Genomic DNA, 24422 nt, shown 5'->3' with positions numbered 1-24422 from the left:
GCCAGCCTAAGAGATGAACTTGCAAGTATAGCAACCATCATTAATGACACAGAACTAACATTGATGGCTATAGATGGATTACTAGATTCATGGGAAACATTCACATAAGAAGTAAGTGCTAGAGATAATCTTCTTGATTTCAATAGACTTAAGAGAGATTGTCTTCAGGAAGAATCCAGAAAACTTAAGAAAGGAGGAAAATTGAAAATAGAAGATGAAGAACTTCATGTTCTTACTACACATTCCTATAAAGGCAAGAAGCATTTCAAGAAGAAAAGGGGTAATCAAAAGAATGACAAACCTAAGAAAGATCTATCCCAAATAAAATGCTTCAGATGCGAAAATTTTGGACACTACAGATCCAATTGTCTTGAGAATTCTAAACAACAAGTGAACTATACAAACATTACTAGGGAAAAAGATAACTATGATCCTGAGAATCGTGTGTTGTATTCGACACTATCAAATCAAGTCTCAAGTAAAGCATGGGTGATTGATAGTGGATCATCTCAAAATATTACATGATACAAAGAAGCACTAGACTCTATATCAGAAAAGGTTAATGGTGAAGTTACCATTGGTGATAATTCAACACATTCCGTCAAAGGAATTGGAAATTGCATCTTGAAACTAAAGATGGGTAGTTCTCTTCTTCTCAAAGGAGTACCTTTTGTACTAGGAATAAAAATGAATCTAATCTCAGTTACAACACTTGAAGATGATGGACATAATGTTGCATTCATGCTCAGTAAAGTTATAACCTGGGCTAAGAACTCCTCATTTAAGAAAACAAATTTGATTGGTCAAAGAAAAGGGTATTTGTATGAACTAAATTTAGAACCTAGTCGACCTATTCAAGCCTTAATCCATGAAGCTGCTGATATAAACGAAATATGGCACAACAGGTTAGGACATCTAAATTTTAAAACCCTATCAACTATGGAGAAGATGGTTACTAGTTTACCTAAACTGAATAAAGATTATTCAAGCATATGCAAAGGATGCGCTTTGCTTAAGAACACCAAAAGTTCATTTCATGATAGCACTAGAAAAATTAACAATGTTTTGGAATTAATCCACTCAGATTGATGTGGACCTATGTCTGTTCCTTCTCTTGGAGGATTCTGGTACTATATACTTTTTATAGATGACTTCTCTAGGAAAACTTGGATTTACTTCTTAAAATGCAAAGAATTAGAAGAAATCCTGAAGAGATTTAAAGAATTTAAAACCTTAATTGAAAACTTATTAGGACATAAAATTAAAACTCTTAGGACTGATAATGGAGGGGAATACACCTCAGAGTTGTTTAAAAGGTTTTGTAAAGAAACATGAATCAAGAGGGAGTGTACCGTTCCTTATAACCCGCAACAAAACGGGGTAGCAGAAAGGAAGAATAGAAGAATTATAGAAGCTGCAAGAGTTATGATATTTGATTAAAATCTATAATATTATCTTTGGGTAGAAGCCTCTTGTACTGCTGTCTATATTCAAAACAGAAGTCCTCACTCCTACTTTAGAGATAAAACTCCTGAAAAAGTTTTTACTAAGGTTAAATCCAATATAAGTCATCTTAGGATTTTTGGGTGTCCAATATATATACATGTTCCAAAAGAAAAGAGAACTAAGTTAGAACCCTTCGGGAGGAAAGGTATTTTTGTAGAGTATAGTGAAACATCTAAAGCATATAGGATTTGCATACCTAGTCAGAAAAATATTGAACTTAGTAGGGATGTAATTTTTGAAAAAGATTTAGCATTGAAAAGAGTCCTAAGTTCTGAAGAACCCTCTCCATTACCTAGTTTTGAAAGAAATATTGAATCCGAGCCTTAGAGGGAGAACATTGGAGAAATTGAAGATGAAATTCAAAATCTTAATTTTGAAGAAAATCAATATTCTAAGAAAATACCACTTTGGGTCATTAAGACAGTAGAGGAAGCACAAGGCTTTGCTGCACCATTTGGAACAATCAGAGAAAGCAAACGATCCAAAAGATTTTTTATTTATACAACAAACATGAATGATTTGTCTAAATCAAAACCAACCAATGTTTCGGATGCTATTAAACATATGGCTTGGAAAGATGCTATGACAGACGAATACCATTCTATTATGAAGAATGATGTTTGGGAAATTGTTCCGAGACCTGAAGGAAAATATGTTGTTTCTTCCAATTAGATATTTAAAATAAAGCATGCTGCTGACGGTAGCATTGAAAAATATAAAGCCATATTTGTAGCTCGGGGATTCTCTCAAAAAGAGGGTATTGATTACAAAGAAACTTTTGCTCCTATTGCTAGATACATCTTTGTAAGAGCAGTCCTAGCCATTACAACATCGAAGGGATGGAAAGTACATCAGATGGAATGTAAAAACAACATTTTTAAATGGAAAGATTACAAAAGAGGTATATTTGGAGCAACCTGAAGGATTTGAAACTCATGACCCTAAAGTTTTTGTTTGTAGGCTCAAGAAAGCTATCTATGGGCTTAAACTGGCTCGAAAGGCTTGTTATGAAAGAGTTGATAAGTATCTCACCGGCTTAGGATTCTCCAAGAACGAAGTTGATCCAAATCTATATTATAAAAGGGATAAAGCTGATATGGTAATTTTGATACTGTATGTTGATGATTTACTAATAACAGTGATGATCATCTCATAGATCAATGCAAGAAAGATCTAATTAGAGAATTTGAGATGAAAGATTTGGGACTCCTTCATTACTTCCTAGGATTGGAAGTAAGGCAAAATTCTAATAGCATTATACTTATCAAGGGAATTATACATTAGATGTCTTGAAGAGATCTAGAATGTGGAATTGGAAGTCTATGTCTTCTCCAATGGAGACTAATCTACATAAACTTAAAGAAGCGGCAACAAAATCACCTTCCATAGATTCTACTCTTTATAGACAGATGATTGGGTCCCTTATGTAGTTGGTAAATACAAGACCTGATATTTGCTATGCTGTTAATGCCTTATGTTAGTTTATGTGTGAGCCAAAGGAGATTCAGCTAGTTGCAGTCAAACACATTATGAGATACTTACAAGGCCCTCTTAACCTTGGGCTGAAATATGAGAAAGTAGACTTGGATTTACATGGATTCACAAACTCAGATTGGGGTGGAAATGTTCAGGATAGAAAACGTACTTCTGGATGCTGTTTCAATTTAGGATCAGCAATTTTATCATGGATATGTAGAAAATATTCTTCAGTAGCATAAAGTTCCACAGAAGCCGAATACATTGAAGCAGCGATGGCCTCTTGGGAAGCAGTTTGGCTTAGGAAGTTACTTGTGGGACTATTTGGTCAAGCCATGAATTCTACTATTATTCACTGTGATAATCAAAGTTCCATCAAGCTTTCTGTGAATCTAGTTTTTCATGACAGGTCTAAGCATTGCAATACTTACCATTATGTACGAGATATGGTAGACAGGAATACTGTAAAATTAGAATACATTTGTATTGCAAATCCGACAACCGATATTCTTACCAAACCTCTCTCTCGAGTGAAGATAGATCACTTCAAGAAAAGACTTGGTATGATTGAATTATAATTTTTTTTATTCTTTAAATTATTAATAAAATAATTTTATTGTCAGGCTATTGACTGTTATGGGCTCCACCATCTGTATTAATTATTTAAGAGGTGACAATCTCTGAGATAATGAATACTTTTATAAAAGACATTATGAGAGATGACGATCTCTTAGATAATGTGTTGAACAATAGAGAATTGCTTTTAGATCTAGACGAGTTCAAGATCATTTGCGACATAGACATTTCTATGCCTATGAATCACAACTTGGATAAAGGAAGAATTCATTCTGTGTACTGGTAGATCGTAACTGAGGATTATGTTGTGATATAGGATTGTCAGTACCTATGAGTCATAACTTAGATAAATGAAGAATTTAATCATTCTTCAGATTTTATCCTGTGTGTTGCATTCCATGCAAGACTATCATCACTAGTATAAGTGATAAGTCATATCACAAGGTGATTATATGATGTAATATCATGTGTTCCATGATACCACTTGTTCAGAAGATTCAGATAGATATAGAGTATCAGTCTATGCTTATTAGTTATTCATTGTAATTGATGATGCTAGATATGTTATCTCGTAGTATGATTATCAAGTTAAGAGGGAGTGTTAAAACTTCTAATTCAATAATCATATTGGTCTGACTGTGCAGACCGCATACTCTCTTCTCCCATAGAATATCATTCTAAGAGACTATTAATACATTACTCTTGGCTGAAACATGATCGGCTACCCTTGGGAAATAGCCTTTTGTTAAGCATTAACCATAACTATTTGGTTATGTTGATTAAACATTAAATATTTCCTTTGAGCGCCGATCTTGATGAGGTATTGTAGGCCGACCTAGAAAGGGTGATGCCCCTTTAGGGGACATGCCCTTTGGTTAGTGTATATAAGGTGGGTGTAGGTGTAGTTATAGGACACACAAAAACACCAAGTCTGCTCCTATAAATTCGATACCTGCTGTAAAATAATATATATATTTCAGAAAGACAATCATATTGTCATTTCATTTCAAGGGCAGATAACTGAGAAGATCAGAACAGAAAGAACCCAAAGGTATTATCCTAGATCTGAAACTTAGAATTTGCAGAAATTTTACAGTGCAGTGCTACACATACTTTGTGTAAATAATATTTGAAAACCCTCAGGTAATTAAAGCAAAGCATACTTAATATATGAAGGAACTGAAATTAAGTAAGTTCTTTCTGTATAATCTATGCATGTCCAAACAGCGCTTGAACAGTGTTTCTGAATAAACTCTTATATTCAGAATTCAGAAATAAATTTATCTATTCATTACAAATACAAGTTAAATTTGAGGCTTGGCACAAAATACATATTTTTATCCAAATTACTTTTGTTGGTTAATTTTTGAATTGAATTGTTGATCACAATAACAGAGTTATTTTCTGAAATCTCTGGAATTGATTTGCTCAGGAGATGTAAATTGCAGTTTGTTTTTGTTGCAAGCTTCTAAGAACAAACTAATTTTTTACCATCTTGATGATTCAATGATTTCAATAGGTTGGATGGTGGTCTGGCTTGGCAGACAGTGCCAGTGATCCATATGGGCGAATCATCCGTATTAGCCCTGAACATGGGAGATTTGTGGCCAAGAGTTACAATGCGAGGTAGTCTTGTCTAGTTAGTTCTTTGCATATCTGATGTAGTTTTATGAAACCTTTGGTATTGAGCTTTTTCATTGCTTCAACAGGCAGCTGGCTGCAGGAGGACCAGGTATTCCTTTGTTTGAAATCTTTATAACTAAAGACGGTGATCAGGAATACAAACAACAGGTAAGTGTAACCAGACAGATAAATATAATCCATTAAGGTCTTAATGTGCTAAAGAATAATAATATTAACTTTCTTTTAGGATGTGGAAGCTGCTGTGCCCATCTATTGCCATCAATTAATGGAACATGTGTGGTGTTTGTCATAATTTTTTAAGAGTTAGTCATTTATTTGCAGGCAGTCTACTTGCAGCGGAATGGACAATTTGCTAAAGATACCAAAGAACAAGAAACAGACATGGAGAAAAATGATGATACAGAACTTGAAGATGAGGGACTCCGACATGTTCTGAAGTTTCTTAAAGCTGGGATGCCAGGTCTCAAGTTCAAGGTTTTGAAAATTGCGACTCCAGAACGAGCAGACATGGATATAATTTCAGGGGTTTTTGACCAGTTAATCCAGGACATCAATAAAGGGAAAACTGAAGAGATCACTACTAGTGGAGGGTCTGTTCATGAATTTAGAACTGAAGCTGATCTACATAATGATAAGGTGGCAATAGGGGCTGATGATTTTATTGAGCTTGTTCAGTTTGCTGCAGCCAAAGTTGCATTTGGTACTCTTCTACAGAATATTGCAGAGGATGCACCTCCAAATCTTCCTGTACGTGTTGCGGCAAAAGTAGAGAGAAGAGGTCATGATTCTTTCTGCTTTCAAATTGAGAACAATGGAAATCAACAGTCAACTGGAGGAAAGGGAATGGCACTCTCATGGAAAGTTGCTACAGTTACGAGACAGACATCAGCTGTTCCTATGTTTGCTGATGTTCCAGAGGTACCCTGGAATGTTGACAAACAGAAGGTGAGACTTTCTTATGCTTTCTTCAACATAAGTGGAGATATAGATCGCCCTTATGCTGCAGTTCAAAATTTAGTGCCTTGGCTTTATAAAGATAGCACTCTAGAGCATATTACATCACCGTGGGAGTTCTAATGTACCCTACTATGATATAAAAAGAATGGATATAGATTTAGGTTCCATTATACTTATGTTCTACCAGGATATATGCTAATAGCATGTTTATTTAATCAAGAAATGAACTACTAAAAATGCTGGTCCCTACTTTTATCATGAATCATTTTGTATCTTCTAATAACTTTGCTAATGTTTTTACTTGAGTCATCTCCATTTTATTTACTGTAAACTAAATGTTTTTAGGTCTTTATAGAAGTTGATGGTAGTTGGGATCATGATGGCAATAATTGGCCTAAGCAGGCTTAAACATAATTGCCAAAGTACCCATGACAAGCATGCACTCAAGAGGTTTAGAATTCTATTAAAAATTTAAACCTGATCCAAGAATGAGAAAGATTGATTTAAGCCAGGGAAAAGGCTGAGAAAGTAATGACCAACAAATGCAGACAACTCTAGGTACATATGACTTTAATGTCTGGGAAGCTTGAGCTGGTCTAGAAGATTGCAAGACAAGTCTCTTAAATGATAATACTGGAAGGTAGAATATTTGTTCCAAAGCATTCTTAACCTTTCAAATCTAGTATCTACTAGCATAATTTGCTTGAAAACAGCTATGGACTGAAGCAAGAAACATTATGCACTGTTGAGACCTAGAAGTAGGTGTTTAACTTTGAACCAGCAGTGGTGTTAAGTCCCAAAATTGCCGCTTTCATTTCTAGATAGGATCAGTCCATTTCAAGATCAGGGATATATTGTTCATGAAGATAGACGAGTTTATCAACAAAAATTGAGTGATGACAGGCCCAATTGATGAGAGTGAATTGTCTTTCCTTCACTTTAGGCTCGGATGGATGCAGGGGGTCTTCCTAGAAGTAATATTTAACAAGATTTAAATACAATGAGACATAGACAGACTGAAAAAACTGAATTAGTATCCAAAGTACCCTTGGCCTCAAGAGTTTGTCGCTAGATCAAGTACTGATGTACTGCATATATAACCTCTATTAAGCATAATTACATAAATGATGCAAGTAAAGCAGTGACCCAACTTCAAAAAGTAACTTTGTTTAAAATGTTGGAGTGGGGTTGGAGGAAATGCATGTCAGAATGGGAAAAGTCTGAATCTCTAACAGGAAGAAGGGGAAGGGTGGGGTTGGAGGAAACTAGTAGAGGGATGTGAAACACTGAAACCTCAGAACATTGCCCACAATCACACAAAGGACCGTAAACACCAAAACATTAATTTTTTGGAACTTTGCAGCTTCCAATGTAGGATAGGCTCATGAGGGATCATGGAGAATAATAATTAAACAACTTTGACAAACGGAGACTTAAACAAAGATTTCCTAGATTGGTTATATGATGGGGAAAATGAGGCCCAAATGCATAAAGGAGCTGGAACACATAATTTTTGGCAATGTTGTGGAACCTCCATTGCTGTGTGTTGAAGAGATTGGTCATATGCTTTTAATGACCTATTTCGAACAGAAGCCTGCTGTTGCGCACATGGAGATGCTAGTGATGATACTAACCAGTGAAGTGAAAATCTCCAAAAAATTGCGATTAATCCTGAAGCGGGGTCGCTCCCGATTTTTTCCCCAGAAATTGGTCAACACATTCAATGATTCTTAGGCCAAAAAAGTCGCATTTAATCATGATAAAATCACGGTTAATCATAACAAAATTTACAATTAATCGTTTGAAGGTGCGCAAAAACTTGCTGCCAGGAAAACCTAAATGACACCAAATGAAAGTCTCCTTTGACCCCTGAATGACATATCTTCAGTTGTCTTGGGAGTCTATTGTAGACAGGGATTAAATCATTTGTTTTCCATGGGAGCCGTTGTTTGCCAAGGATTAAATCGTTTGTTTTTTGTGGGAGCCATAGAGGGATAAAATTGTTTATTTGCTGTTTACATGAGAGTCCAGTTGCTTTCAGCTTACTTGTTTGCATTTGTGGCGAGAGAAAAGTCCATCGACTCCAGACTCCAATCAAATTTTTGCAAGGTTGGGAATTCATTTTTCTCAATAAATTTTATTTTGTTTGTTATAGAGTTAATCTATAGTATATATTAGCTTACAAAATGGCAGTGGTTAGTTGTAAATTTTTGTCTCTGTTATATATATTTTTGTATTTGTTTTTGTTATTATATTTTATTATGTAAATACTCACCTATTATGCAGTAAAACACATCATGTGGAGTCAGTCATGATCATTTATAATTTTCCACGTCAACATCAGAAATATGTCAATTATGATAAAATTCTAAGTTTTGTAATTATAATCAACAAAAAGAAGATAATACCAATTACATTAAAGCCTTTTTCCTATGGGACTTATAGAAATGCATTAAGCCTCTAGAAGATAATTGCAGGATGAGAGAGGATTGTTAATTAGCCAACTTAAGCTCTCATACTTCTTTTGGAATGGGCCTGAGTTAGCACCCATAGCATTTCAGGAAATGTACAATTCAATATTTTAATTTTGTCAAAACTAGAGGTGTTTAATATTGTATTCTGTGTTTGACCTTTTCTTCAAACCTTCTATGGATATCCTTTTAGTAAGATATCAGGAAATGCGTCAGTAAACTTCAGAATTTTAATTTTCTACTTGATGGGAAAGTCTCTTCTCATGTTTCCTTTAGACCTTATGTTCCTGGATAAAATTGAGTAGTTTACCACTAAGGAGTGCAAATGTTTCTCAATTTAATCAACATGGCCTAGCACGCCATTGCCTACTTTTCAGTTTTTGGAACTTTGTACTTAGTTTATAGGTTTGACTTTGTACAAAGTCACAAACTATATTGTAATTGATATTTGACAATTATCTCCATTTAGTTATCTTTTATGCTATTGTGGTATGTTTTGTGCAATGAAATCAGTGATATCTATATAAAATTATAAATAATGATCATCTATTCTGTACAATCTACTAGTTAGCTCTATACTTTCTTTTATTTACTTACAATATATCTATGATGTGGAAATGCCCCTTAATTTAAAGGAAAGAAAAATAACTGTTTAACTTAAAGTTTTACCTTTTTAGCAAATCTGATTATTTAACGATTTTATCTCTAATTTTTCCCGATTTTTTCAAAAAATCCTACTCTATTGCTTTGCCTATTTTTTCTCAAAATGATTTTCGCTTCTATGATACTAACTATATTGTCAAAGTTGGGTAGAGTGTGAATCTTCTCACGAAGTCAATTATTTTGCCAGTATGATATACATAACATTCTGGGGTTATTGATGGAAATGAAAGGGCTCATTAGAGATCAACCATTCATGCTGAACCCTGTGATCATCTACTTGCAGCAGAAGGCCTTGATACTTCCGGGTTGTGATTTTTTTGTGCTTCCACTTGAATGACCTTGTTCGCTCTTGTGACTAGCATCATTTACTCCATTTCATCCGTTGAGGGTGCTGTTTGTTTATTTTTGTAACCTTGATGTGTTTAAAACCAACTAAATGCTGTAAGATGTTGTCACTATCATTAAAATGCAGTTACTAATTGAGAAGACATGACATTGTAAAATCTGTTCATTATCCTTGCTTAAGGTTCTAACAAATAAGGCAAGGACCCAAGTTGTGTTAGAAGAGATGACTAGGGAAATGCCTTTATGGAAATATCTCTTGATTCACCCAATGAATGTCCAAGATTTGCAACCACTTCTGCATCAGCAGGGAAACTCCTTTAGGAAGGACACAGGGCAACTAGATCTCAACCTACTTGGTACAACATCTTCAGAAAAATTCAGAAGATAAGAGCGATGGAAAGGACAAGGCTGAATTGATACAACAGAATAGAATAGAATAGATATTTGACAACCTATATTGAGGACCTGAACAGTCAAACCTATGCACATATCTAGTCCCGCCAGTTGTTAAAGATTACAGGGGACTGCAACTTGGTAAGAGTGCACCACGCAGAGGGACAAAAAAGTCTTGGATCAAACAATTGTATGGAGGGAGGGTGAAATCAATTGATAATTTAGTGAAAGCTGTGTAGTAGCTTGGATGCATAGGAGAAGACGATTGGGCAATCAACAAAAGAGATTGAGAAAGACCATAAAGAATGGGAAACGGATATTGCTAAGGTGGATAATAAGGCTGACATTGAATCTGAAATTTTAATAAGCCTTGGTATTTTTCCCATGCACGTTTTTTTAAAAGAGAACGATGAATAAACTAGATGTAATGAAATATGGGGTTAGTTTGTTCCTAGGTTTCATCTTTTGTTTTCCTAAGGATGTAAAACATACCATAAGGGAGAAAGATTAGTTGAAAAGAGACCTCACCAAGCATGTGAAGACCTGGCAAGTGCCACATATTTCAGTGGAGGAAAAATAGATAAGATGATGGAAAGTTATGGAAAATTGTTGGGTTTGAAGAGTGGGTATGGCAAAGTATTGTCGATGTATAGCATCAGTCAAAGTGATACTAAGCATTTGAATGTGCATTGTTTATATGACTGATAAGAATATTATATATATATGTTTGATTATTTATAAATGACTTTACTTGTCATATCGGGCTCTTGTTATAAGTAGAGACAAATGAAATTGTGCACCGAATGGTTATTGGGTGAGATTGTTAACTACCGAATTACGATTACTCATGGCATAGTATTATGTCCATGTAGGGACATGACCCTACGTGGCCTCTACGGAGACATGTTACCACACATATATATCCTAGGAGTTATCAGCAGTCTTGAAACAATCACAAGGCATTGTCAGACTTAACAATTACTACAACAATAAAGACTGCGATAATTATTCAGTCATAGCGATTATATCTGCCAGCAAGACATTAATTACAGCAAGCCTGTCCTCCTTCAGTGAATACACAGTCCCAAAGATCTGCTCAATCAGAGCAAGCATAGTCGCAGAATCAGATTGGTAAGTAAATCTGAGTCTGGCATATTCCATCAATTATTATATGACTTGTTCCTATCAGAGATCCTGAATCAACATGGTATCAGATGTTAATTCTGTAACTTCGATCTCATACTGATCTGATTATACAGATCGTACAGATCTGAGAATACACTCAATCCATTTGGAAGTAAAGCCTATAAGTAATTGTCTTCTCCTTAATAGGTATCGGCGTCTCCTTTGGGCAACATAGTTAAGGATTAACTAAATCATCTTGGTTAATTTAATGTATTAACATATGTCTCCTTGTAAAGTCATCGATTTTAAAGAGAACAATTCAGGGCTGACCTAGATAGGGACATGTCCCTTCTAGGAACATGCCCTTTGGTTGTAATACTTATATAGGTTATGTTTGTGGATAAAGGACACACGAATAATATAAGGTCTGCTCCTTTAGCAATTGAGCCCTATCCGAATAATTGCAGAGATAAAACATTTTTAGAATAGTATTTATGCTATTGGTAACGCTTCATAAAAGTCTGAATTATAGAAGATCATCTTCAGCAAGAAATACAAGGTATTATATCTATCTGATTTATAGCAGAATTTGTAGAAACTTTACCTGGTATTAGAGCTCTGGTAGTCGAACCTAGGCTCTACAAATTGACAATCAGACTTTAAATATCTAGCAACATCCTTCTATCTTCAATGGCAAGCACAATCAAACCCGAGGACAGGTTTGATGGAAAAGAACACTTCGTTGCTTGGACATTCAGAATTATGACGATTCTTGAAGACAATGATGTGAAACAGTTTGTTGATAAAGCATCAAAGCAACTTGATGTTGAACCTAATAAAACTATTCGGAGTAAAGGAAATAGGAAAGCCATGCAAATCATATTAGATGGAGAGAAAAATGAAATAGTACCTATGCTATTGAAACATCAAACAACATTTCATATGATGAATGCATTATTAAATGCATATGAGGTTACCAATGTGACTAGAACCCTTGCACTAAAAAGGCAACTAAATCATATACAGATAAAGAAGGGAGAATCTATGAACTCATACTTCTTAAGGGTGGCTAGTCTAAGAGACGAACTTGCAAGTAGAGGGACCATAATTAAAGACAAGGAGCTAACACTTATGGCTGTAGATGGGTTACTAGATTCATGGGAAACATTCTCACAAGGAGTAAGTGCTAGAGACAATCTTCTAGACTTTAATAGACTTAAAGGAGATTGCCTGCAAGAAAAATCTAGGAAACCTAAGAAAAGAGAAAAATTGAAAATTGAAGATGAAGAACTTCATGTTCTTAGCACAAATTCCTATAAAGGTAAGAAGAAGCACTCCAAGAAGAAGGGAAATCAAAGAAATGACAAACCTAAGAAAGATTTATCCAAAATAAAATGCTTCAGATGTGAAAAATTTGGACACTATAGATCTAATTGCTCTGAGAATACAAAGCAGCAAGTAAACTGTACAAATGTTACCAGGAAAGAAGAAAACTATGATTCTGAGAATTGTGTATTGTATTTTGCACTATCAAATGAAGTATCAAGCAAAGCATGGATAATTGATAGTGGATCATCTCAACACATTGTAGGATACAAAGAAGTACTAAATTCAATATTAGAAGTAGTTAATGACAAAGTTACCATCGGTGATAATTCCTCTCATTCAGTCAAAGGATGTTGGGAATTGTACCTTGAAATTGAAGTAAGGTATTTCTCTACATCTCAAAAGAGTACTTTGTGTACTTCGAATAAAATGGAATTTAATTTCTGTTACAACACTTGAAGATGGACATAATGTTGCATTCATGGATGGTAAAGTTATAACCTTGTCTAAGAACTCTTCATTCAAGAAATCAAAGTTGATTGGTCAAAGAAAGGGATTCTTATATGAATTAAATATAGAACCTAGTTTAACCTATTCAAGCCTTAATTCATGAAGCTGTTGATATAAACAAAATATGGCACAAAAGGTTAGGACATCTAAATTTCAAAGCATTATCAACTATGGAGAAGATGGTAACTGGATTACCTAAGTTGAATAAAGATCATTCAAGCATATGCAAAGGATGCACTCTGGGTAAGAACACCAAAAGTCCATTTCATGATAGCACTAGAAAAACTAACAATGTTTTGGAATTAGTCCACTCAGATTCATGTGGACCTATTTCTGTTCCTTCTGTTGTAGGATTCTGGTATTATATACTTTTTATAGATGACTTCTCTAGGAAAACTTGGATCTATTTCTTAAAATGTAAAGAATCAGAGGAAATCTTTAAGAGATTTAAAGAATTCAAAACCCTAATTGAAAATTTACTAGGACACAAAATTAAAACTCTTAGGATTGATAATGGAGGGGAATATACTTCAGAGTTGTTTAAAGAGTTTTGTAAAGAAGTAGGAATTAAGAGGGAGTACTGTTCCTTATAACCCACAGCAAAGCGGGGTGGCAGAAAGGAAGAATAGAACAATTATAGAGTAGCAAGAGTTATGATATTTGATCAAAATTTAGAATATTATCTTTGGGCAGAAGCCTCTTGTACAACTGTCTATATTCAAAACAGAAGTTCTCACTCCCATCTTAGAGATAAAACTCTTGAAGAAGTCTTTACTAAGATTAAACCTAATATAAGCCATCTTAGGATATTTGGGTGCTCAGTATATATACATGTTCCAAAAGAAAAGAGAACTAAGTTAAAACCCTTTGGGAGGAAAGGTATTTTTGTCGGGTATAGTGAAACATCTAAAGCATATAGAATTTCCATACTTGGTCAGAAAAACATTGAATTTAGTAGGGATATAATATTTGAAGAAGATTTAGCATTGAAAAGAGCCCTAAGTTCTGAAGATTCAACACATTTACCTAGTTCTGAAGAAAATCATGAATCTGAGTCTCAAAGGGAGAACATTGAAGAAAATGAAGATGAAATTCAAAATCTTAATCTTGAGGGAACTCAGAATCTTAAGAAAAGATCACTTTGGGCTATTAAGATTGTGGAGGAAGCACAAGACTTCGTTGTACCATCTGGAACCTTAAACCTTCAGAGGAAACAAAGGACCTAAAAGATTTTCTAGTTATGTAGCAAACATGAGTGATTTATTTAAATTAGAACCAACTAATTTTTCAGATGCTATTAAACATACAACTTGGAAGGATGCTATGACTGAAGAATACCAATCCATTATTAAGAATGATGTTTGGGAAATTGTCCCAAGGCTTGAAGGAAAATCGGTTGTTTCTTCTAAGTGGATATTTAAAATTAAGCATACTGTGGATGGTAGCATTGAAAAATATAAAGCCAGATTCATAGCCAGAGTTTTCTCTTAGTAGGGAATTGATTATGAAGAAACCTTTGTTCTAGTTGCCAGATACACCTCTGTAGGAGCAGTCCTAGCTATTGCAACATTGAAGGGATAGAAAGTACATCGGATAGATGTAAAAACAACATTTCTGAATGGAAAAATTACATAAGAGGTATATTTGGAACAACCTGAAAGATTTGAAACTCATAACCCTAAAGTCTTTGTATGTAGGCTCAAGAAAGCTCTCTATGGGCTTAAACAGGCTTCAAGGGCATGGTATGAAAGAATTGATAAGTATCTCTCCAGTTTATGATTCTCCAAGAATGAAGTTGATCTAAATCTCTATTATAAAAAGGATAAAGATGATATGATAATTTTGATACTATATGTTTATGATTTACTAATAACAGGTGGTGATCATCTTATAGGTCAATGCAAAAAAGATCTAATCAAAGAATTTGAAATGAAAGATTTAGGACTCCTTCATTACTTTTTGGGACTGGAAGTATGACAAAATTCTAATAGCATCATACTTAATCAAGGAAAGTATACATTAGACATCTTGAAGAGATTTGGAATGTGGAACTATAGACCTATGTCTTCTCCAATAGAGACTAATCTACACACACTTAAGGAAGCAGCTGTAGAATCACCCTCCATAGATTCTACTCTTTACAGACAGATGATTGGGTCTCTTATGTACTTGGTAAATACAAGACTTGATATTTGCTATGTTGTTAATGCCTCAAGACAGTTTATGTGTGAGCCAAGGGAGATTCACCTAGTTGTAGTCAAACATATCATGAGATACTTATAAGGCACTCTTAATCTTGGGCTCAAGCATGAAAAAGTTGACTTGGACTTACATGAGTACATAGACTCAGATTGGGCTGGAAGTGTTACTAATAGGAAAAGCACTTCAAGATGTTTTTTCAGTTTAGGCTCAGCGATGATATCTTGGATATGTAGAAAGCAGGCATCAGTAGCACAGAGTTCCACAGAAGCAGAATACATTGCCGTAACAATGGCCTTTCGGGAAGCAATTTGGCTCAAAAAGTTACTTGTGGGATTATTTGGTCAACCCATAAATCTTACTATTATTCATTGCAATAATCAGAGTTCCATCAAGCTTTCTGTGAATTGAGTTTTTCATGACAAGTCCAAGCATATTGAAATTCCTTACCATTATGTAAGAGATATGGTAGATAGGAATATTGTAAAATTAGAATACATTTGCACTGCAAATCAGATAGCAGATATTCTTACCAAACCTCTCTCTCGAGTGAAGATAGATCACTTCATGAAAAGACTTGGTATGGTTGAATTGTAATACATTTGTATTCTTTAATTATTAATAACTTTGAATTAAAATTATTATTGTTAGGCTATTGATTGTTATGGGCTCCATTTGTATTCATTATTTAAGAGGTGACGATCTCTGAGATAATGAACACTTGTATAAAAAACATAATGAGAGATGACAATCTCTTAGATAATGTGCTGAATAGTAGAGAACTACTGTCAGATCTAGATGAGTTTAAGATCATGTTGTGATGTAGACATGTCTATGTCTATGAGTCACAACTTGGATAAATGAAGAATCTAATCATTCTCCAGATTTTATCCTATGTTCTGGTAGATCTTAACTTAGGATCATATTGTGATATAGGCCTACCAGTACCTATGAGTCACAACTTAGATAAAGGAAGAATTTAATCATTCTTCAGATTTTATCCTATATATTGCATTCCATGCAATACTGTTATCACAAGTATAAGTCATATCACAGGTATAGTAATATGACATAGTATTATGTGTTCAATGATACCACATGCTTAGAAGATTGAGATAAATATAGAGTATCAATCTATGCTTATTCATCTTAATTGATGATGCTATATATGTTATCTCTCAGTATAATTATCAAGTTAAGAGGGAGTGTTAATTCTGTAACTTCGATCTCATATTGATCTGATTCTATAGATCGTACAGATCTGAGAATGCATTCAATCCCTTTGGAAGTAAAGCCTATAAGTAATTGTCTTCTCCTTAATAGGTATTGGCGTCTCCTTTGGGCAACATAGTTAAGGATTAACTAAATCATCTTGGTTAGTTTAATGTATTAACATATGTCTCCTTGTAAAGTCGCCGATTTTAAAGAGAACATTCAGGGCCAACCTAGATAGGGACATGCCCTTTGGTTGTAATATTTATATAGGGTATGTTTGTGGATAAAGGACACATGAATAATATATGGTCTTCTCCTTTAGCAATTGAGCCCTATCCGAATTATTGTAGAGATAAAACATATTCATAATAGTATTTATACTATTGGGAACACTTCATATGAGTCTGAATTATAGAAGATCATCTTTAGCAAGCAATACAAGGTATTATCTCAGTCTGATTTATACCATAAACTTTACATCAGAGCCATCCTAATAGGAATATATATTTTCTAGAATTAAAATAAAAACTCAGATTTGTCAATATTAAATTCTATCGTCAAATTCAAAATGGTTAATCATGTAAGATTAGAGGATAGACTTGAGGGGGCATCAAACTTTTCATCTTGGAAAATTCGAGTCACAATAGTACTTAGAGAAATGGAGTTAGAAGAGTACATAGAATCAAACAAATCAATACCTGAAGATGATCCAGATAAAACGACATGAAAAAAGGCACAACAACAAGGCCATGAAAAGTATTATAGACTCAGTGAAGGATCGTATTCTTCCTTCTATATCTTGTCTTAAAATTGCTTTTGAGATGTTTTCCATTATAAAGAATACTTTCGAAATTAATAACACAAGCAGATTGCTAACATTGAAGCAAGATCTACTATATGTCAAGATGAAGAATGCAGAAACTGCTACGTCCTATTTCCTAAGAATCTTAGAATTGAAAGATCAACTTGCAACCATTGGAAATGAAGTAGATGACAAAGAACTTAGCATCATAGCCCTAAAATGACTACCACTATCTTGGGAGACATTTATTCATGGACTAAGTTCTTGACCAGATCTTCCTAAGTTTGAACTACTCAAAAATGAATGCACTCAATAAGAGTCAAGATTAATTACGAGAGGAATCATTTCAAATCAAGAGGGAGAATTTCAAGCTCTTCAAGCCAATACCAATAATAAGGGAAAAAGAAAGGGAATTCATCAAGACAACAAGGAATTCAACAAATCATACAAGAAAAGAGATTGGTCCAAAGTACAATGCTTCAAATGTGACAAATTTGGTCGCACTCATAACTTTTGTCCGAAACGGGAGAAAATTCAAGCCTAGCAGAAGTTAAGTATGAAAAGGATGAAAATCTTGCATTTTAAGTTGTTGAACAAAGATAAAGTGGATGAATTTAAAAGAGAATCCCAAAGTGAGGAATCAGAGAGAGAGTGATACATTCCAAAGTTCGAATACATAAGTGATATATGCAATGTTGTACTCAGATAAATCAGTTATCTATAAATTCAGTTTTTGAATCAGAGATATGGTATATCAAGATTAATGAGCAAACAACATATATCCTTACTGAACCTCTTGCCAATGTTAAATTGGAATATTTCAGAGGTAAACTTGATATGATCAAATTGTAATTTTTGAATATTGAACTTAAGTTTCAATTTATATGTTTGTTTATGCTTCTAAGTTGAATAGTTGCATCATATATGTAATGACGATCTTTTAGAGACATATATTTAGAAGGTAATCTTTGTAAGGTAATGATCTTACAAATGATAGGCCTAGTATTATGATAGTTTTCTTCCGGATATGCCAAAAGTCATTGATAACGAATGCATTATGATTACTCTAGATATTGGTTTGGAGTCTGGACAATTAGAGATCATAATATATGTTATGATAGTGTTCATAACATGGTGATTGTAATTATTTGACAAGTCACTATTTCAGAGCGTTAAAGTCAGATAATGTATTGTATATAGAATCTAGGTATCCTTAATACTGATCTCTTAAAGTTTTGTCACTTCTCCCTTGCTAAGAGGGAGCGTTGATGTATAGCACCAGTCGAAGTGATACTAAGCATTTGAATGAACATTGTCTATATTACTAATAAGAATTATATATATATGTTTGATTATTTATAAGTGACTTTACTTGTCATATCCGGCTCTTGTTATAAGTAGATACAAATGAAACTGTGCACTGAATGGTTATCGGGTGAGATTGTTAACTACCGAATTAAGATTACTTATGGCTTAGTATCATGTCCACATAGGGACATAACCCCATGCGGCCATTGGCTACGTAGATGATGTCTCTACGGAGACATATTACCACACTTATATATCCCAGGAGTTATTAGCAGTCTGGAATCAATCACAAGGCATTCTCAGACTCGATGATTACTACAACAATAAAGACTGGGATCATTATTCAGTCATAGCGATTATATCTGCAAGCAAGACATTGATTACAGCAAGCCCGTCCTCCTTCAGTGAGTACAGAGTCCCAAAGATCTGCACAATCAGAGCAATCACAGTCACAGAATCAGATTGGTAAGTAAATATGAGTCTAGCATATTCCATCAATTATTATATCACTTGTTCCTATCAGAGATCCTGAATCAACAAGTATGAGAAGTTGATTTGCTACGAATGACAAACTGTTGAATGTTCATGACTCGAGATTTCAAATTATTGCATGATTGGAACCAAATGAATTGAAACTTGTGGTCAGAGTGTTCATATTATGTTTGAAGAAAGGAATGATCATCCAGGATTCACACTTCACCATCAGATCAACTGATGGAATCTTCATAGTGATTATTGTTGTTTGGGAAGTGTGTTGACTGTTATTGTTAGACTATTTCTAACACTGGAATCAACATGGTTTAGAGAAAGTTATTTTATATACGCGTATGAGTAATTTTTTATTTCAGATGAGTGTAGTTTTACAGGATGAGCTTTATTAAGCTGATGAGCTTAATTCAGAGCTGCAACTTTTCTTTTGAAAGCAATTTGATGTTTAGAAAGGTGCAATTATATAAAGTTGTACTTTCAAGCCTTATATACATGGTGTTGATTTTTAGATGCACTAATGCTAATTGTTTCAGAATTTGTACAGAAGTCTATTGTTCAAGCTCTCTGTGTGTGTTGTAGTTGTATTTAATGCAATATTATCATTTATATGCTCAATTCATATAATCTTGTGTGTCTGGACTCTGATTTCACTTATTGAACATATATTATCAATAATTGCAACTCTACGATTGAGCTTTTTGTTAGATTGGGTTTTTGTATCTTTGCATGTTAATGTTTTGTAGCTTCTCTCAGAGAAACTGTAGGAAAAAAATAAAAAAATAAAATTATATATATATATATATATATTCTAGAGATAACATAACTGTAAGATTGTGATTATATTAATGAATAGGGACATGTCTACTCTTTACTTGCTTTTATATAAAAATAAGAGATTGCTGCAAATTGGAAAGTGCATACCAAAAATAATGGCAGTGCTATTACTTTTGCAGCAATTCTTCAAATTTAACATGGTATCAGAGCAAGTTCGAATGTCTAGGATACACATCGTCAATATGTCTCTGAAATTGAATGAAGACACATATTTGTGTTTTAATAAACATGGTTGAAGTTTTGTTAGGTTTCATAGATTCTGATGGAGAATTCAAGTGTTTTTCTTTTGGTGCCCACTTTCGAATGAAATATAAATTGATTCCTCCCCACATGTCACCGAAGACTTACCAATTAGGTTATTATTGCTATTGGGAATGAAAGATCTTGTAGAGCCAAGTGTGTGCTCGTTGGAGTCTGGAGAATAAATATCATCTTCAAGGGGCAATTATGTATACTACTGGTTGACAATATTCACCTGAAAAATATCTTTCGGGTTTTACAAACATTCTTATCATGGGTAATAATATTATTATGTATTCCTTGAAACCTGAACTCAACATGTATTATGTGTTGTGGTGGTTTGATCAAAATTTGAAAAGCTACGATGGATAGAATTTGTTGTTTGGTGCAGCAAATTGGATAGTTCAGTTTGCGATTGATTTCAGAGAAGGCAATTTCTTGTCAATCGCATTAAGGAATATGCATAAAGTTTGAGACTATGGTGGAAATCGTATTAGCAAATGCATATCAGGTAATATTATTATTACTGTTACAATGTGAGGGGAGCTTAGCAAATTAGCATCCTATATCAATTATACCAGCATTGCAAGGTATTTATTCTAAGTTACCAGATTCTCTCCAGCAACCCTTGAAGTCTGGTTCAATTCTGTATAAAGTCTAGTCCTTGTCAAATTCTCTCCAAATTCTCTTGCAAAGCTACGAATTTGCTGCAAATTCTGTCAGAGGAATCGGGTAGAATTTGCTATCTAGACCTGGGCTGAATTTGGTCTCGGAACATTTTTTTTAAGACTTTTAAAGTGTTTTTTTGACCTCCCAATCCTATTGTGACCACTAAAAAGACCAAAAAAGATGTTTATATGTCATTTAGGCATTTGTATATGAAAATGGAAACTCGTTTATAAAGGAAAACCAAATTGACAATAGGTGACATCTAAATTGATGATTATAGAGGAATGTCTTTAAAAAGAAATGATATCTTTGAATCCGGGACTTCAAATTTGTATCTCAACTTTTGATATAGCCTGGTTAGAAATGCTCTAACCAATAAAACATAAAAATTCAGTAACTGCACTTATCTTTTGACAATTCCTTTCATTATGAAACTGTCTCCTTGATTTAGAAATATGTTCCATGCATGTGACCAAGCAAGTGTATCAAGTTGTATGTATGGCTAAATGATGCAATTAATGTCCTATTGTACTAAAACATAAATTTGGTGGTGTATTTCGCTATGTTGCTTTACTATTAGCAGATTCAAGTATGGATTTATTTTTTGTTGCATATATATACACACACATACATATTTTTAAAAAAACATGTATTTTTGTATGGATGAACCCAAAACGAACCGAATCCAATCCCAAAAAAATTTAGATGAATTTCAAACCCGAATCTCGAACCCGCATTTGTACAATAATCCAAACCGGCAACTTAGTATTTATTCATACAGAAGTGAGTTAGAGACATACAGAATTGCTTAAGTTGGGATCTCCCCACAAACCAAGTAAGTATAAGGGAGTATCAAAATGAATATATTTTATTGAACATATATTTTTCATATTGCAAATAGTGTATATATATATGGAGATAGGATATATTTGCCTATGAAATATACACACACACACACACACACACACACACACACACACGTATATATATGTATAAAATAGAAAAGAACAAAATAATAAAATTAATGTGATATAATATTTGTTAAATATTAAAATAAATAAATCTATTATGCAGTACAAAAGGTAGGGTACGATTTTTTTTTTCTTCTTTTAAAAACTTTCACCTTATATAATATGTTTATATGTAGGAGCATATTTATATAATTGCATATATATTAAGAATGATGTTTTAAAGGGAAATATATATTAATCCAAATAAGCTATTCAATAATTTATGTTATGAATAATATTAAATAGTAGAATGAGCTATCACAAATCTGAGATAACTTGTTTATGTCTAGATAAGTATTAGAAATTTTTATGATTTGATTCATATGAGATGAGTATTTATTACTATTTGCCTTAATCTTTTCCTCCGAGAATGTTCTTGCAGGGAAAAGAGGGAGATTGAGATTCAGAGGGAGCCTGTCATTTCATTAGAGGCAAACAGAGGGAGTAGATAGAGGATATGATCCAGTCAACCTTTGGTGATCTCGGTTATATTGATTCAGAGGGAGTAAACCATATTGAGATGGATTCTCCAACGATCAATAAATTGTAGTAGTCATGAGGATTGTGATTCATGAATATACCTCGTGGCTATGTGATTTTAATGGGCCTACCCCCTCTATACATCACGAGGAAGTGACGACTTCCAAATGAAGTCACTTGTATTTGGAAAAGTTGTTGTAAAGGTGACCATCTTACAATAACTTGTATTATGAGATCAAATAAATTGAGTAAATGGTGAATGTCTTGCATCTCAACTTTCTAGAAGACCAATACTCAGAGTATTTGGTGAATATCATTGATATTGTAGGAGGCCAATACTCTTGATATGAGATGTGATATCAAACCTTATTTTTGAGTATTTGGTGAATATCATTGATATTCTGGGAGACCAATACTCTTGATATCAGATGTGATATCAAATCTTATTTTTGAGTAATTGGTGAATATCATATGATATTTTGGGAGGCCAATACTCGTGATATCAAATGTGATATCACATCTTATTTCAGTACTTGGTGATTATCGAATGTTGATATTTTGGGAGACCAATACTCTTGATATCAGATGTGATATCAAAATCCTATTTGAGTAATTGGTGAATATCATATGTTGATATTCTAGAAGACCAATACTCATGATATCAAAATGTTGAATATCTTCTAATCAAAGATATCCTTAAAATTTGTCATTCCCAATATTACCAATGGCGTAATATATGTCATATGTTTATCCTCTCTAGCTAAGAGGGAGTGTTAATGTTTTGTAGCTTCTCTTAGATAAACTATAGAAAAAATATTTTATATATATATATATATATATATATATATATATATATATATATATATATATATATATATATATATATATATATATATATATATATATATATATATATATATATATAAAAGATTATGATAATATTAATAAATAGACATGTCCCATGAAGGGACATGTCTATTCTTTACTCACTTTTGTATATAAATAAGAGACTGCTGCAAATTGGAAAATACATACCAAAAATAATGGCAGTGCTATTACTTTTGCAGCAATCCTTCAAATTTAACATTGCATACCAATATTTGAGTACTTTGATTTATGAACTGTTGTCTTGTTTGTGATACAAATATTCAATTCAATTCTTGGATGTTCTAGTGTTCGCAATTTAGGTAGAGGATGTTTGTGTTTGTGTTATAGTGGGCATCTTTGTGTGGAGAGCCACTAAAGTTATGAAATTGATAAGTCTTGGACCTGTACCAGAGAAACAAAAATTGATGTGGCAAATTAGTTCATTTCTATTGGATGTTTCAACCCTCAAAACTAATTATTTATGTACAAAATAGTTCACAAAATAGTACTTCAAGTTTTAATATTGACATGGGAGTGTCTCTTTTGAATCTGAAGAAATCTTTTACCTTATGTTCTGCTCAGAAAAAGACAAAACATCTAAGAAGCTGATTGATAGCAGTGAAGGGTAGCTATAACTAGAGAAAGAATCTTTTTCAGTGACCAAATGTAACTACACAATTGACCTCAATGAGTTTGGAAGCAGCCAATGGGAGCATGCATTTGGAGCAATGCTCACTCAATTTGACCTAGAAGACATTTACGCTATTGGATATCAAGAGTGGAGACCATTATCAATAAAATCACAAACTTTTGCAGTTCTTTGGAAAACAAGTTCTAGAATAAGCACCATTTAAAGCAGTATTCATATCTTCAACAATCCCAGTTACAAATCATGCAGAACGGAAATGGCTGTCCAATTGTAGATTGTTTGAGGAAATTTTTAGTTTAAATTTATTCTTGTGCCTCCCACATGAACACGAGACCAAGACATGCCCAAAATTGTACAAATCTGGTTTAGATTTGCACAAATATCTTGTAGGGATTTCATAAATTCAAGACCATTTAAGATTACCACATGCAAGATAAACTCTTGATTCATCTTGGGCACTGATGTGTATTGCATGAGGCAGAGGGCCAAAATCTGATATGGGAGGCTCACTTAAGCAAGATCCTAGTCTATTTTGAAATAAGAAAGACTCGTGGTTTTGAAGATATATTTACTTTCCCCACATCACAGATCTGATGTAAAATTGTCAGATTAAGGATTTTTTGTATCGCAACCAAGTTAACACAAAGGCAATAATACACCTTTTAGGT

At 33.6% G+C, this 24422-nt stretch overlaps 1 protein-coding gene across 2 annotated transcripts in view; it reads left to right on the top strand.

Moving 5' to 3' along the window:
• The window catches only part of LOC149566488 (protein EXECUTER 1, chloroplastic-like), an 84571-nt gene that overhangs the window by 48361 nt on the left and 11788 nt on the right, over positions 1-24422 (top strand). For both annotated transcript variants that reach the window (XM_089819807.1, XM_089819808.1), the window contains exons 4-6: positions 5078-5184; positions 5268-5349; positions 5524-6147. In XM_089819807.1, the coding sequence (XP_089675933.1) occupies positions 5078-5184; positions 5268-5349; positions 5524-6147 (813 nt within the window). The remainder of the gene's footprint in view (positions 1-5077; positions 5185-5267; positions 5350-5523; positions 6148-24422) is intronic.

The sequence above is a fragment of the Cupressus sempervirens genome, chromosome 3 (genome assembly GCF_028749045.1).
Source record: "Cupressus sempervirens isolate cs-2001-9-10 chromosome 3, ASM2874904v1, whole genome shotgun sequence".
NCBI lineage: Eukaryota > Viridiplantae > Streptophyta > Pinopsida > Cupressales > Cupressaceae > Cupressus > Cupressus sempervirens.
Note: the sequence above shows the minus strand (reverse complement) of the source record. Positions and strands in the feature narration are given on the sequence as shown.